Raw genomic sequence first — 14973 nt, forward strand, 5'->3', positions numbered from 1 at the left:
TTCACGTCTCTGCGTCTGCACGCTCCCCCCCTGCCTTGCTCGTCACGGGCGCAGGCTGGAGTCGTACTGCGACAACACGTCGCTTGGATAAAGTCCACTAGTGCGAGCGTCTGGCGTCATGTGATTTGGTTCCGTTCTGTACGAGAGTAGTAAGAGTCGAAAGCCGTCTGCTCGCTGTACTAATGTGGATCCTTTTGTCCTTTTGATTGGTTACTCCCCGGTGATTAGCTCCTCCTTCCTCCATGATGTCATGTTTTGAGTAGACGTCCTACCCTCATGGCGTCTGGCTCCCAGCCTGCTCTATGCCCTGGTATCTGAGGGTCTGGCAGCACCTGACCTCCAACGCCAGGGGCCGCTCATCCCCATTGGCCCTGCTACCAGCCAGGGGCCCCCAACCAACCCGGAGCCACAACCAGGGGCCCGACACCGACCCAGACTTGTAACTGGAAGGTTGCTAGTTCGATCCACGGCTCCTCCTAGAGTTTCGAGGTGACACCTCACCCTGACTGCTCCCGACAAGCTGGCTGTCGCCTTGCGTGGTTGACACTGAATGTGTGCATGAATGGGTGAATGTTAGGCAATATTTAAACGTGCTTTGAGTGGCCACTGGTTCGAAAAGCGCTGTAGAAATGCAGTCCATTTACCATTACAGACATGCAGCGGGAAAAAGCCTTGGTCTGCTTGGGTTCGCTTCCCCGGCCCCACAGCAGTACACAGAGCTACACATTAGTCCCGGCTGACTGGCCTCTCATGTGTCACCACCACTTACAGGCCTCCTGTTGACGCTAGCCAAGCTCCCCAAACGAGCCTCTGATGCACAAACGCTTGTTTTATCGCTGGCTCTTGTTTCCCTGAGAGACGAGCAGGTTTGGCTCATGGATGAAGATAAATGTCTCAAAGGCTTCACTCCTCTCAGTCTGTTTACCGTGGCAGAGATGGATGATGATGCTGCCTGTGAACCTGGAATATCTACTTAGTTTTCCCGTAATATGAAACAAACTGGGTAAAACGATCCGGGGATCTGGTGAAGACGATGCCTTTCTCCGTTTAGGACGCTAAGAAACACATCCCAGTTAATGTCTGGTCAATGCCTTCAGCTCAAGTTGATGAAGACTCTGACAGCCATTGGACCTGTTAGCGTGAGCGATAGCTACCTACCATGTAGGCTCCTAGCCGACGGTTCCTCAGCAGTGAGGTGGCGTGTCTGAGTTTACCCACTCCGTGATAGAGGCTGGCTCGTAATGAAACTCCACTATGGACGACGGTGGTGATCCGAGCGATGGGCATTGGCAACCTCATCCCTGTTCATCCACGGGTCAGCCAACCATTCCTCGGGAATCATTAAACCTTTATTCGTCTAGCCAGCGCGGACATGACAAAGAGGCCAGGTAGGAGGATAAAACAGCCCCCTTAGCGCCACATCCACCGGGGAGGAATCAGGCAGCAGTCAGGAAGGGGAATGTGGGGAATTAGGAGTTGGATCATCGTGGGCTTTATCGACTGTTTATTCCTTTAGCAGAAACATTTCTCTCCATTCTATCTTTAAAGGGTTTACCCATCAGACTTTTTTGCTCAATGTCTCCAGCCAGGCTGCAGTCGTTGGGGATCAAACCTACAACCTCCCAGCCAGCAGTCCATCACCCTTGCCGCTACACCATGCCGGGTTAGGCGGCCCAGGGGCCACAGGGCCCGTCCTGCCAGCCCAACAGATGTGTGTTGGCATGCGGCCCTCCCCCATCAACCTGCGGGCGATGAGAGTAGTGAGAAGGGAGGGGGCAGAGGGGGGGGGGGGGAGGGCGGGGGAGGAGGGGGGAGGATGAAATGTCACCAGGGAAAAACTCCTGCAGACAAGCGGTGCAGAAAACATGTTCTGTCTGACTCGAGGAACCTTGATATTTTACAAAGTCAAATGAACATGGCAGGCGTAGCTACAGGGGATTATCAGGCTATTTAAAGAGCAGGCCTGAAACGACCCATAAATAAACACACACGCACTCACACACACACACACACACACACACACACACACACACACACACACACAAACACACCGAAACCCAGAGAAGGGCACACACACAGCACTGTTGCATCACCCTGGACGTGCAGCCTATCACAGGCAGGCGTTGCCTTGTGGATGACAGTGTGTGTCTCTGAGCTGCCCGGTCTCAGCGTTCTCCAATCTGAAGACCGATAGCCCCTTGTCACACAGGTGTTACCGGGGGACACAGGGAACACCACAACACAAGTGTTGTTCATAAGAACAGTAATTGTGGATCTGCTACTTGTGTGTAGCAGGGAGCAGGTAGGAGAACTAAACTAAACTAGTAAAACAACACAGATTTACCGTGGAGCCTTTCACCAAAGCTGAAACATTGCCATTGGTTAATGTTGGGGTTCAAAGCACCAGCAATGGTCACGGTGTGATTATGACCCCTAGTTTAGTCTACAGCGTCTTGAGCAACACCTGTGTTTAAGCTACGATGACAACTCTGGGAAACGGTCCTGTCACCAAGACATGAATGGAAACAAAATAGAGAAGAAAGGACGATATAAACATATATCGTATATCGATATTATTATTGTTTTACTTTCTACATCATATTCTCCTCAGTACCTGTGCTGTAGCGACCGGTGGAGTCTGGTGTCTTGACTTCATCATCAACAAAGTGAATCCATTTTAACCCGTTTTTACATTTGAGTACCACCGAATGATGGCATAAGGGTACATCATGCACTATAAAGACGTGACACATTCACGTTCTTTCTATTTTTACATTCCACTCGCGCTTGATTCAGAGCGCACATAACAGCCACGTGTGTGAGGCCGTGCCCGAGTTCTGCTCTCGTTTTGCGTGATTCATCGCTTCATACAAGCGACTGCGACATCAGCAGTGGCGGCTAAACTGCGGCGATCCTCCAGGGCTCATCCTGATGACATCACGGCCCCCGCCGCCGCCACGGTGAGACGCCCCGCAATAAAACACAAGGGCCCTTCCTCCTCCTCCTCTCCCCGGCCCCCCCCGTCGATGAGACGGCCCCCCTGCCAACACATCACCCTACAAGGATGGAGAGGAACATTAACATGGTAAATGGACTGCATTAATACAGCGCATTTCTAACCAGTGGCCACTCAAAGCGCTTTACGATATCGCCGAACATTCACCCATTCATACACACATTCACACACCGACGTTGGTGTCAAGCCAAGCAAGGCGACAGCCGGCTCGTCGGGAGCAGTTAGGGTCTTGCACCTGAACCTAGTTTTGATTGAACTAGCAACCTTCTGGTTACCGGCCAACATGAACAACATGCTCTATCTTTACCTGCCGTGTCTGTCATTAGGGGCCGTGTGGAAATAGGGGGCTTCCGGAACATTCTGTCGTGAAGCCTACACATTCAGCCTGACCCACGCATGGCAGGAGAGAAAGAGGTGGCAGCCATCTTTGAATGTTAATTGGTCTGTCTGCACAGTGGCCTGAACGCACACCCACAAATAGAAGCTAATTACAGTGGGAGTCATCAACTGAAGAAGAGAAAACAGAAACACGTATTTTAGGGCTTCTCTGCGGAATGAGTGCATTGGTCACCGATCACTAACAGGAAGGACAACATGGGGGGGGGGGGGGGGGGGGGTGACTGTGATGGAATGTCACCTTGGCGGCCATGTGCATGCTGCCACCCATCACTGTGACAACGTCAATATTACTGCCTTTTTCTTCACCCCTCCTCTGGTCAACACCCCCTCCTGTCGCTGCAGACAGGGCTGGAGATGCCTACAGACCCACGCCCCACTGCTCCGTTGACCTCCTGTAAGGGCACACAGGACAGCAGGGTAAATACAGCACCTAATGGAGGCCTGTCCGGCCTTCTCCAGGAACCGGGGATCCGGTTTTAACCACAACAACAGCCTGGTGACAGATTAGAAACAACATACCATTTCCAGATGTAGGATCGTTACTGGCCGGTTTGCATCATTGACTGGAGAACTTAAAAACCAAAGGGATCGGAGCTTTGTACTCATCAAGGACAATAGAGGCTCCACACTTCCCTTAAAAAACAACATGGTTAAGTGTGTTCATAGCCTCATTCGTAGCTTTTATGAATGGGAGAAAAACAAGAGGTGTAGTAAGGCGACGGCTCAGAGATGGGTTCACTTCCCACCTCTCAGGTCTGCGTGTAGTCTTCATGTCAACCTGTTTTCATCTCATTGAGATCCAATGTGTGAAGGCCGTGTGGAGTGCATGCATGTGTTCAACGTTACGGTGTCTCTGCTGTATCTATAGCAAGGCAGCATTGATAGACTCCACGACCCACAATAAGCAGATCAAGAAAACGGATGATCTTCAATTTGCAAACTGAATGAATCAATGAAAGACCCGTCAACGCGACACAATTTCCAGCCTATTCAAGCTATTCTTTCGTTGTTTCATTTCTCCAGGGGGCAGAATCCACTGACAAGATGTGATCACATCTCGTGATTTCTCGATTGTTCAGCAAAACCTGACTTAAAACCAGCTTTCACGAGGTGGAGAAGATCATCACAGACATTATATCGTACTGCATTCCCTTCAGGATCTGCAGCCACAGCTCCCAGCTACAGCGTGCGGCGCTTGGATTGATACTATTGGAAACGACCTCGTTTACCTCCACGCCATCCGTTCTGCTATGTCTGTCGAGTCCACCCTCACACAGCCCCGAGGCGGGAGCCCACAGCCACATGCCAGCTCCACAAAACATGTGCAGCCATCAGCATCTTAGCAGATTTAACCCAAACCTGTTGGCGTAATCAGATTAATTCACAAGCTAATTTTCTGCTGTCGACCGTCGACGGCCTTCAGCAGACCAGATCCATCGTTTATCTGAAGCAGCTTAACATTTCAGCCCCCCCGAGGCCCCGAAGGCTTGTGGGAGGGGGGGGGGGATGGTGGTGGTGCAGGGGGGAATTAGCCAAGTCTGAATGACAGAACGGTCAGCCTGCCAGGAGATGCCAGCAGCTTATTGCTGTCGTGTTTTGAGCCGTCCAGGTCTGCACGAATCGCCACTATGAACCTGGGTTCGAGTCCCACTAGACTAGAGATTTTCTTTACTAAATTGACGATTCTTTACGTTACGTTTCCCAGCTTTGTGAGAAAGCTGACGGCCGTGAAACGTGACGCTCGACGGCTCCGGTGGAGCTGAGCAGACGCATTGGACTGAGAAGCTTACTCAAGGCCACCTAAAAGGTGCACTCCGGTAAACTGGGGATCGAACATAGAACCATTCGGCTGGAACAACCGAGCCACTGTCCGCTCCGTTAAGAACTCCTTGACCAAAACTATCCTGAGACATTCCCAGTGTGGAGCAAATTACGGGACGAAAGAAAATCGTCAAAAATGGTCTTGAATGATGCTGATGTCATAGCGACAACTTTCAAGGCTTATTTACCACCCCGCCCCCACCCCCACCCCCCCCATCGCACGTGACCTCGCAACGTCGCTGCCCATACCGTCCGTGGCCTCAGAGTCCTGAAGGCTCCAACGGCTCAGGCAGGGACAGGGAGCAGCAGTGACATGTCCTGCTGTACTCCACGGCACACGGGGAACCGAGGTGGCGTATGTTGGAAGCACACGGAGAACGCATCCATCTTCCACCGCGGGAGGATTCGATTTGAGCACAGCCTTGGTCTCCACAGACTAGGCTGCAAAAGAGAGAGGCTACAAATCTCGCAAGGATTTCACAAAGGATAACAGCACCGTCCAGAGGGCATAAACAACATTAATGTTTTTATCTCATATAGGAGGAATAATAACTGCAGGGGCTTTAAAGTGTCCCTCTTGGATCTAAACCCTTGCCGGATGGGGTGTCTGAACGCGGTCTGTGGTTAGAACGAGATGATATAGTCTTGTTCAAGGCATTTACAATGAGATCCTGATCAAATACAATTTTTGAATGTCATAAAAACGTGTCTGTATTACAAATATGCTTATTTCTGTTTATGTTACCGAATTGTCACGATTAAACATCCAAAATGCATTCCGTCCCCGCCAAACTAAAGAGGTTATAAAAGTACATGTTGTGTTATGCATTGGATTAGAGACTAGGTTGGTTTGTTTGTAAAGTCTGAATTACACATGATTTAAACTCCATTGGTGGAAACCGTATATGACGACGATGTTTTCCCAAATAGCCTAATGACTTCCAGATCTCCCAGAGGCAGCAGGGGGCCTCTCCTGTCCGGCTGCGGCAGGACGCACACATGGAGACTTGGAGACTCAGTGATGCGTCACAAGCCACCACCGCCGTGGCCACGAGCACAACCGCCAGGCTTACATCACCAGTCCGGTGTTACCGTTCTGTCACAACCACTGAATCCACGGGGGGGGGGGGGGGGGTTCAGAGTGAACCTGAAGTGATGGCAGAACAACCGTTGGATTCTTATTAGCTGATATTTTCGAGTAGCTATAAGGAAAACTCTGACTTACTAACAAGTAGAACCACTGCACTCAAAATAGAAAATAAGCAACACAAAAAGCAGCAGAACCTGAAGCTGTGTGACCGATTGCACATTGTGAGTCATGTTGGTTAGCACCGCCCTCCCGGGCGGCTGAGGATCTCTTATAACACGAAGCAGACGAGTGGAGGAGGCTCACACAGCTCTGTCATCTCCACGGCACAACACCTCAGCTATAACGGGGCCTTCATAGCACCTATGCCATCATGGGAGTGAAAATTGCCTGTGAAGTGGCCTATGAATATCTCATTCACACCTCATCGTATTGGGGACATAGATTTCGCAATATGTAGCCCACATTAGAACAGGTACAGGTTTGTACCATTAAATAGACGTACATGAGACAACCTAATTATTCAAGCATAGATCAAGAGTTGAAAACCTGCAGACAGTAAAGTCCTTTCGTCAACCACCCAAATAATCTAGAGACAGATGCTACTGGCTATGTGGTAGATATGAGACCCCTGTCACGTTCTGTGTCCTGATGTAGGCCAATTTCAGTTAAAGCTAGGGTAGGACATTTATTTAACATTTTTTACATCATTTTAATATTTGCTTAAATTCTCTACATTCCGACAGCAATCAATAAATCGCATGTACTGACTACAAAAGCTGGTGATAAGACTGTCCAACCATTTCATTCGGCACAAATGAAATGATTAGCTACCCGGCTAACAGACCTAAACACCAGTTTAGTTCAGTCTATTGTACTAAACCTTCAAGTGTGTGTTTGGACGGTAGGCCTGTGTGGAGTGTGTAGGCCTTACCTCATTTAAGACACACACACACACACACACACAGGATAAGACATCCAGGCTGTTCAGATGGAATGATTTATTCATAATCATGGTAGCATAATAAAACAATGAACATTGAAAGCACTGACATTTGAACCCGAGGCATCCCCCACTCAGCATGCACCACCCCGCCCGGGACGGCCCGGACCCCCCTGCCTCCGGGACCCCCCCCCCCCCCCCTCCCAAGTCCTTCCGATGTCCGTTCTCAGTCAGTTGTTTTTGTTTTTTTCCTTGTTCACTTTGAGTAGTTTTTTTTTTTTTTAATCCTTTAAATATATTTTAATATAAAAAGCCCACATTTATCGACTCGACCACGTTAGTGAACCGTTTCTCCCCGTCCCTCACCCCCCAAAGATCCATCATGGTGGCCGCAGGGACGCCTCTCCCCCGTCTCCCTTTGGATGCTCTCTTTAACGGGGGGAGGGGGGGGGGAGGAGAAGGGGAGAGAGAGGGGGAGGGGGGGAGCTCATCGATAAACTTCCCTGATCAGCCATGACACAACAGAAGAACACAACAACACAATGAAAAAAAGATCCATAAAAAATAATGAAATAAAAAAAAAAGGAACGAGCGATCGTCTGATGGTCGAGCGAGGGAAGTCTGATGCTCTGTGGACTGGAGGCACTTTGGCTCAGCGAGAAGGCCCCCCACCTGGACACACACACCTGGTCACACACAACCGGACGGACACACACACACACACACACACTCACACACCTGGACACACACACACACACACACACCTGGTCACACAACCGGACGGACACACACAACCGGACGGACGGACACACACACACACACACACACACACACACACACACACACACACACACACACACACAACTGGACACATACACACACACACACACACACACACACAACGCAGGGGCTGGTGATGGTGTCTGGACTGAGGGACTGCATGGGGGGGGGGGGGGGGGGTGTAGTAGGGTTCAATTGTAAGCATGCAGCGGCATGTCTTGGCACGTGGGGGGTGTGGGGGAGATGGAGGCGGTGCTAGGGGTGCACCGCTCATGTGGCGGAGGAAGAAAAGGCCAGCCTCCCCTCCTCCTCCTCCTCATCCTCATCCTCATCAACGCCGTGTCCACAAGAGGAGGGAGGAGCGCAGACACAACAAAAAAAACAACAACTTGATCCACTTCCAAAAAGAAGATCAACCTGGAGTGAGTGAAGAAGAGTGATGCAGAAAGAGAGAGAGAAAGAGAGAGGGAGAGAGAGAGAGAGGGAGGGAAAGAGAGTGAGAGGGAGTGAGAGAGAGGGGAGGAGGGCACGGCGGTGACCCCCTTTCTGAGCGCGGGGAACCCGCCTGGCTGAAGCTATACGACACCGACAGGAAAAACAGTCTCTTCGTTTTCTAATGGAAGCAGAGGGGGAGCGGCTAACAGGCAGGGCGTGGCCGGGGGGGAGAGAGGGGAGGGAGGGAGGGAGGGAGGGAGGGAGGGAGGGAGAAAGTCCCCACGGGGCAACAGCGTGGCGTGGTTACAGGTAGTGCTGTGCCGGGCTACGTTCGGTCTCCTCCTCCTGCTCCTCTTCCTCCTCCCTGGGTCTCTCCTCCTCCTCCTCCTCCTCCTCCTCCTCCTCCTCACAGGTACAGCTCCTTGGCCCGGATGTGCTTGAGCTTCTCCCCCAGCATGTGGAAGCTGGGCCGCACGGCCGCGTCCAGGGTCCAGCACTGCTTCATCAGGTCGTACACCACCGGCGAGCAGCCCTCGGGGGCGTCCATCTTGTAGCCCTTCTCCACCCGCGGCACCACGTCCTTCAGCGGCTGAGGGGTGGGGGTGGGGGAGGGAGAGGGAGAGGGAGAGGGAGAGGGAGAGGGAGAGGGAGAGAGAGAGAGAGAGAGATCAAAACAGGGAAAGAGAGGTAGTAGTTATTCAACATTTATTATTTCACTAAATGTATAATTGTGTGCGTTGAATTTTGAGCCTTTTAACTATTCAATCTAAATAATAGATATAGAATAATATATATATATATTTTTATATTGCATTTTGATTTGTGAAATTTGGTCAAAAAATCGGAGCCAGCCAGAGAGGGCAACAGAGAGCCAGATCCAGATGGGGGACGGACTTAAGAGACCCTCCTGGGAACAGCGTGTGAGTCCTCGCTAAAGCATGCCCTCTGCTGGTCCTCAGAGGGTTTGACCTGGCCTGGCCTGGTCCGGCCCGGGAACACTTCTGTGCTTACTGCGCTGACGCTCATGACTGCTCCATAGACACTTCCTCTACTGCTACAGAGGAACGCGGTGGATATTCACCTTAAGTTAACCCACGGCCCACTAGGCAGTATCGCCGCAGTACCACAGTATATTGTAAAAAAACTACCATCTATTTTTTTTTATGCGTACATTGCACTACTGCCTTGTACCTTGTGCTCTTTTCTACTATAGACATGTTTTTTCTTTTTTTTCCATGTACTTTTATGTTGAGTGTGTATACTTGGATGCAGCTACAATTTCGTTCGACACTTTACAACGACAAATAAATTTTGTCGTTGTACAGAATTTACAACGATTCTATTCTATTGTATCATAAATAACCCTATCAGAAATATATGGCCTGTTATGAAAGACTGTTTGATTAAGGGCTATACAGACAGTCGTTGTGTGTGAGCGTGGGGCATCCATGCTGTGTTTAACCTCAATGTACGCAGATAGAAAGAGACACCCCAGCCACATTAATAATACAGTGTATTTATTTATGTATAATAAATGGTCAACAGGTTCTTGGCAGCACAGAGAGCTCCTACTTACAATTCTGGGATAAGGCACGCGCCCAAAGGAGTAGATCTCCCACAGCAGGATCCCATAACTCCAGACGTCCGACTTGGTGGAGAAGCGCTAGAGGGCGAGAGAGAAGGGACAAAGGCTGGCTGTGAATAAAGAGTAGGCAAACTCCTGGAGTCATCGTTCTTCAGCCGGCAGGGTCATCACAGTCAACTTTCAACACGCGGTTAAAGCCATCGAGTTTGTAAAGTATAACTATACAAGTGGAAATTTACATGAAAGAACTGACTTGCGGAATGACCTGTCCTCATGAATGAGAATCTACAATCTCTAAAGTAGAACACTTAATGGTAAATGGACTGTATTTATACAATGCTTTTCTCTGGGGAGCTTGAATTGAATTGAAAATGTCATTATAGCCTCATATTGTGGCTCTGACAATGGGGATGCTGCATAAGGAGGGCCTGTCTGAGACTCTGACAGGCCCGCTAAAGGGGGATCACATCACGCAGAGGCTAAGCACAGCAGGGGGGACCTGAGGACCAGAACCGGTCCCGAGGTGGACGGTGAAGGGGGGGGGGGGGGGGGTGGCGTGGGGCCCACCTTCTCTCGGAGGGCCTCGGGGGAGGTCCACTTGACGGGCAGCTTGGCCGTGTCCTGCGTGGAGGACGCCTCCTTGGTCAGGCCGAAGTCGCTGACCTTGGCGATGTGCTCGTCTGACACCAGCACGTTGCGCGCCGCCAGGTCCCGGTGGACGAAGTTGTTGGCCTCCAGGTACTCCATGGCCTCGCACACGTCACTGGGAGAGGGAGAGAGAGAGAGAGACACAGAGACAGAGACAGAGAGAGAGAGAGAGAGAGAGACGGAGACAGAGACAGAGACAGAGACAGAGACGGAGAGAGAGAGAGACGGAGACAGAGACAGAGACAGAGACAGAGACAGAGACAGACGGAGAGAGAGAGAGACAGAAACAGAGAGAGAAATCAAGACATTGACCATCAACAACTATTTGAGACATGTCTTCAACTCTGAACATAGGTGACAGCGTAGTGATTGTGGAGAACTTTAATGACTGCAAAGAACAAACGACCAAATCCTTTCCTAACAGTTCACAACCTTCCCATGCGTGGTGGGGTTTGTGTCGCTGGTTAAACCGGTCACACAGAGCTGTTGCATTCCTCATGCCGGCTGAAGCTGTGAACCTTCAGGCTGATAATTGCAAAGGACTATTAAAGTCTTTCTTATGGACACGTCAGAAGAACAAGAGCCGGTGAGCCCATGGCTCTAAAGAGCGACCGACGGCCGAGTGGCTGATCAGACACACGCTTTCAGACAGCCTAGCGGCGGAGGGAGGAGAGAACTCACATGGAGAACTTGAGTAGGCAGTCCCCGTCCAGGACTGTCCGACCTCGGGACCGCAGGTAGTCCACTAGACTGCCCTGTGGGGCATCACAGGGAGCACAGGCGGGGTGAGCACATCAACGCTGATACCAGCGGACAACACAACACATACATCTACTGTGTACCACTTTCAACGTTTCTTTAGGGAGGAAAAAATACAATGCAATTTACTGTTTATTCCACTTTAAATGGTTCTTTAGAAAATAACAGGGATTTATTTGAAACAAAGACAATAATAAACAGAATCATTATTCCACCGTTTCGACCTCTGAGGGGCCATGGACTAAGCGGCGGAGTGAAAACGTTGAATGTCAGAATGTCCTAATCTGCTGACAAGTAAAATACGTTTTTTTAAATGAGAGCATGGGAAATGTGGGATGTGACTGGACCATTCAGGTTTTGAGAGCCCTGGGTGTGACTTTAGCAGCAGAACCAACGGCCAGGAGTTGACGATGGGTCTGTTGTTCTGCTGGTTCCAAAGCTCTGAGACGCTACGAACAAACGACCAACTCGTGACGTGGACCGTTTCGAAACTAGACTGAGACTGACTGGGGGGGGGGTGTCTGACCTTGGCCATGTACTCTGTGACGATGTAGAGAGTCCCCCGCTCCTCCACGATCACCCCTAGTAACTGCACCAGGTTGTTGTGCCTCAGTTGTCTGTGGAGGAAGGACCCCGAGGTCAAAGGTCAGCGGTGGAACCAACAACAACAACAACAACAACAACAACAACAAACAGACACTTCAGCTGTTTACCACCTATGTTGATGTGATATCTCATCTCTTTGTGACAAGCAAGAGGCCAGCACGCTATTCCTGTACCGAGAAGTCCTTTCACACTTTTGTGTTTTGCTAGACCAGTCTAGTGGCTAGGGTGTTTGACTTCCAGAGGTTCTAGGTTTGAATCCCAGTGCCCACCCCAGGCCTAACTCCTACCCGCGTCTGAAGGACATTATATCTGAACTCCCTCTAAATTGATTTGGATAAAAGCGAACACTAAAAGACTGAATAGTACACATTTTAAGACAAGTTTAATAACTAAACAGTATATGAGTTAAGACAGTTAAATAACTAAACAGTATACGTGTTAAAACAGAAACATGTTCACTGGAACATACTCGTGTGTGTGTTTTGTGTTTACAGGTTTTATTTAAAGCGGCCCCACAGCACAGCGGGGGGGGGGGTCTTACGTCATGACGGAAGCCTCAGCGATGAAGGCCTGCGCCGTGGCGTCGTTCTTGATGCACTTTACGGCCACCTTGGTCCCCCTGTAGTCACCCACCATGACGTCTGACACACACACACACACACACACACACACACACACACACACACACACACACACACACACACACACACACACACACACACACACACACACACACACACACACACACACACACACACACACACACACACACACACACACACACAAAAGCTCAAAAAAAGGTAAAGGTGCCAACTGATGTCGATTCCCAATCAAGCGCTGCCCATAACCTCGCTGAGTGCGTTTAAAGCAGTGTTAGCCACGCAGGGCTGAGTACAGCTGAGCTCTCCCCAACAGGTAGAGCCGTGACGGGGGAGTCTCTGAGCACGACTCAACTGCCTTACTGATTACACACCTTAATGGTGTTGAGTAAATGTGCGTTCATAACACCAACCTCAGCCCACGCACTATTCTACTTAACAGAGCAGAACGTATTTAGCAGAGCAGTAGGTACCGCCGAACAGCGTCGCGGCTGTCTCACGCCTACAGTAAACCTTACCTTTGGTTGGTTGTATAATGTAATATATGATCATTTATGTATAATTATAGTTACTACAGTGTTTCCCACAGCCCAGGTAGCAATGTGTGGTGCCCCCCTGCAGGGCTGGCAACTTTTGGTTTTTGGCCGGAGTGAGACTCTGTAGAATTTTATAATGCTTACATTATAACAGGGTCCGCGGGTGAAATTGTTGACGGGGGCGGGGGGGGAGTTGGATTGCGGGCGGACGGGATTGCTGTGTTGGATTGCGGGCGGACGGGATTGCTGTGTTGGATTGCGGGCGGACGGGATTGCTGTGTTGGATTGCGGGCAGACGGGATTGTTGAGGGGGGGGGGGGGGGGGGTGACAGCCGCGGCAATTTAGCGCTCGTCCGAAGCAACTAGAGATCTAACGGGTTTTTTTCTTTTTTTGGAGTGATATTTGTTGTGAGAGCGTGAGATATTTTTACTTAAAAATCGCGTTAAAATAAAAAAAGCAGAATCAATTTGTGGCGCTTGTTGTTGAATCTGTGGCGCTGCGCCACACATTGGTCTATGTATGGGAAACACTGTACTATTCATATTTATATACATTTTTGATAGAACTGTGTAACTATAGTCATAGCTTTTTTATTATAAATACTGACACGTTAATAATATAATACTAAATATTCAGGCTAAATTGATCTGTCAAGGGGTTACTTCTTCCTACCCCATTTCGAGCATGTGGCAAGTGTGTTTGTGATTTTGTTTTATTTATTCATCTACTACTATTTTAACTTTGTTTTTATTGCTTACATGTTCAAAATAAAGACAATCAATCAATCAATCAATCAATCAATCAATCAATCAATCGTGCCACTGAGCAGAACTCTCCCCTGAAGCTTGCTCCAGCAGACGCCCTTACCTCCGAACTCTCCTTTCCCGATGGTCTGGATCAACTTCAGCTCCTTCCTGTTTAGAGACCAGCCACCTGGGCACAGAGAGAGACAGAAACCATCAGTCCTGACCCACAAGTCTCTAGAGTTACACCCAGCAGCGACCACACAGAAGGCGGTCGCCCTGTCACGCTGGCCTGGATCTTCCAGACACAGTGTGTAATGTGGCTTTTAATGTAAGGATACCCGAGTGGGGGGAGCAAAGTCATCCCCAGTGGCCCAATGCCCTGCGAGTAGCCCCTCAGAGTTAACGTTCACAGGACTCGCAGGCAAAGCAGGAGAATCCAGTGTAACTGATTCAGTGCAACTGCAGCATCAGCTGTGCTATAATGTGCTGCAGCACGGACAGAGGTTTGAACAGATGGGTGTTGTAGTTTCACTTGGCAGTGGCCGTCAACAGTCAGGCCATTACCGGAGGAAACCGAGCTTGTAGTGAAATGACAGAAAGAAAGAAAGAAAGAAAGAGAGCGAGAGAGAGAGAGAGAGAGAGATGACATTGACAGTCATCTAAGACCCTTCCGTGTCCTGAAGAGGGCGATCACACAGAGGTTAATACTATTGATCGATGCTCTTCAGGCTGGGATCAGGGTAATTCTTACGGGTTGCTCAGGCGCGCCCGGCAAACAACAGTGTGTGTGTGTGACGACAGCAGCGTGCGTGAGCCCGGTGTCTGAGAGAGGTGGGTGCTGCTGCCCTCCAGAACCGTGTGTGTGTGACCATCCGATGCTGGCCCCAGATCAGCGTTTGTGTAAGCCTTGATTACCCAGAGGACTAGTGTTAGTGGGAGCTTAGGAAGGGCACCATCACACCGGCAGCTGTGTGTGTGTGTGTGTGCGTGTGTAGAGCAGTATATGGCTGAG

General features: G+C 50.0%; 1 protein-coding gene across 1 annotated transcript in view; it reads right to left on the reverse strand.

The window, feature by feature from the left end:
* Positions 1-8182: 8182 nt before the first annotated feature.
* cskl (c-src tyrosine kinase-like) overlaps positions 8183-14973 on the reverse strand; it is a 40042-nt gene continuing 33251 nt past the window's right edge. The window contains exons 7-13 of the mRNA XM_084475765.1: positions 14083-14148; positions 12621-12720; positions 12000-12090; positions 11396-11469; positions 10634-10829; positions 10058-10144; positions 8183-9070 (exon numbers count right to left, since the gene is read on the reverse strand). Coding sequence (XP_084331891.1) covers positions 8888-9070; positions 10058-10144; positions 10634-10829; positions 11396-11469; positions 12000-12090; positions 12621-12720; positions 14083-14148 — 797 coding nt within the window. The 3' untranslated portion in view covers positions 8183-8887. The remainder of the gene's footprint in view (positions 9071-10057; positions 10145-10633; positions 10830-11395; positions 11470-11999; positions 12091-12620; positions 12721-14082; positions 14149-14973) is intronic.

The sequence above is a fragment of the Micromesistius poutassou genome (assembly GCF_964030765.1).
Source record: "Micromesistius poutassou genome assembly, chromosome: 12".
Taxonomy (NCBI): domain Eukaryota; kingdom Metazoa; phylum Chordata; class Actinopteri; order Gadiformes; family Gadidae; genus Micromesistius; species Micromesistius poutassou.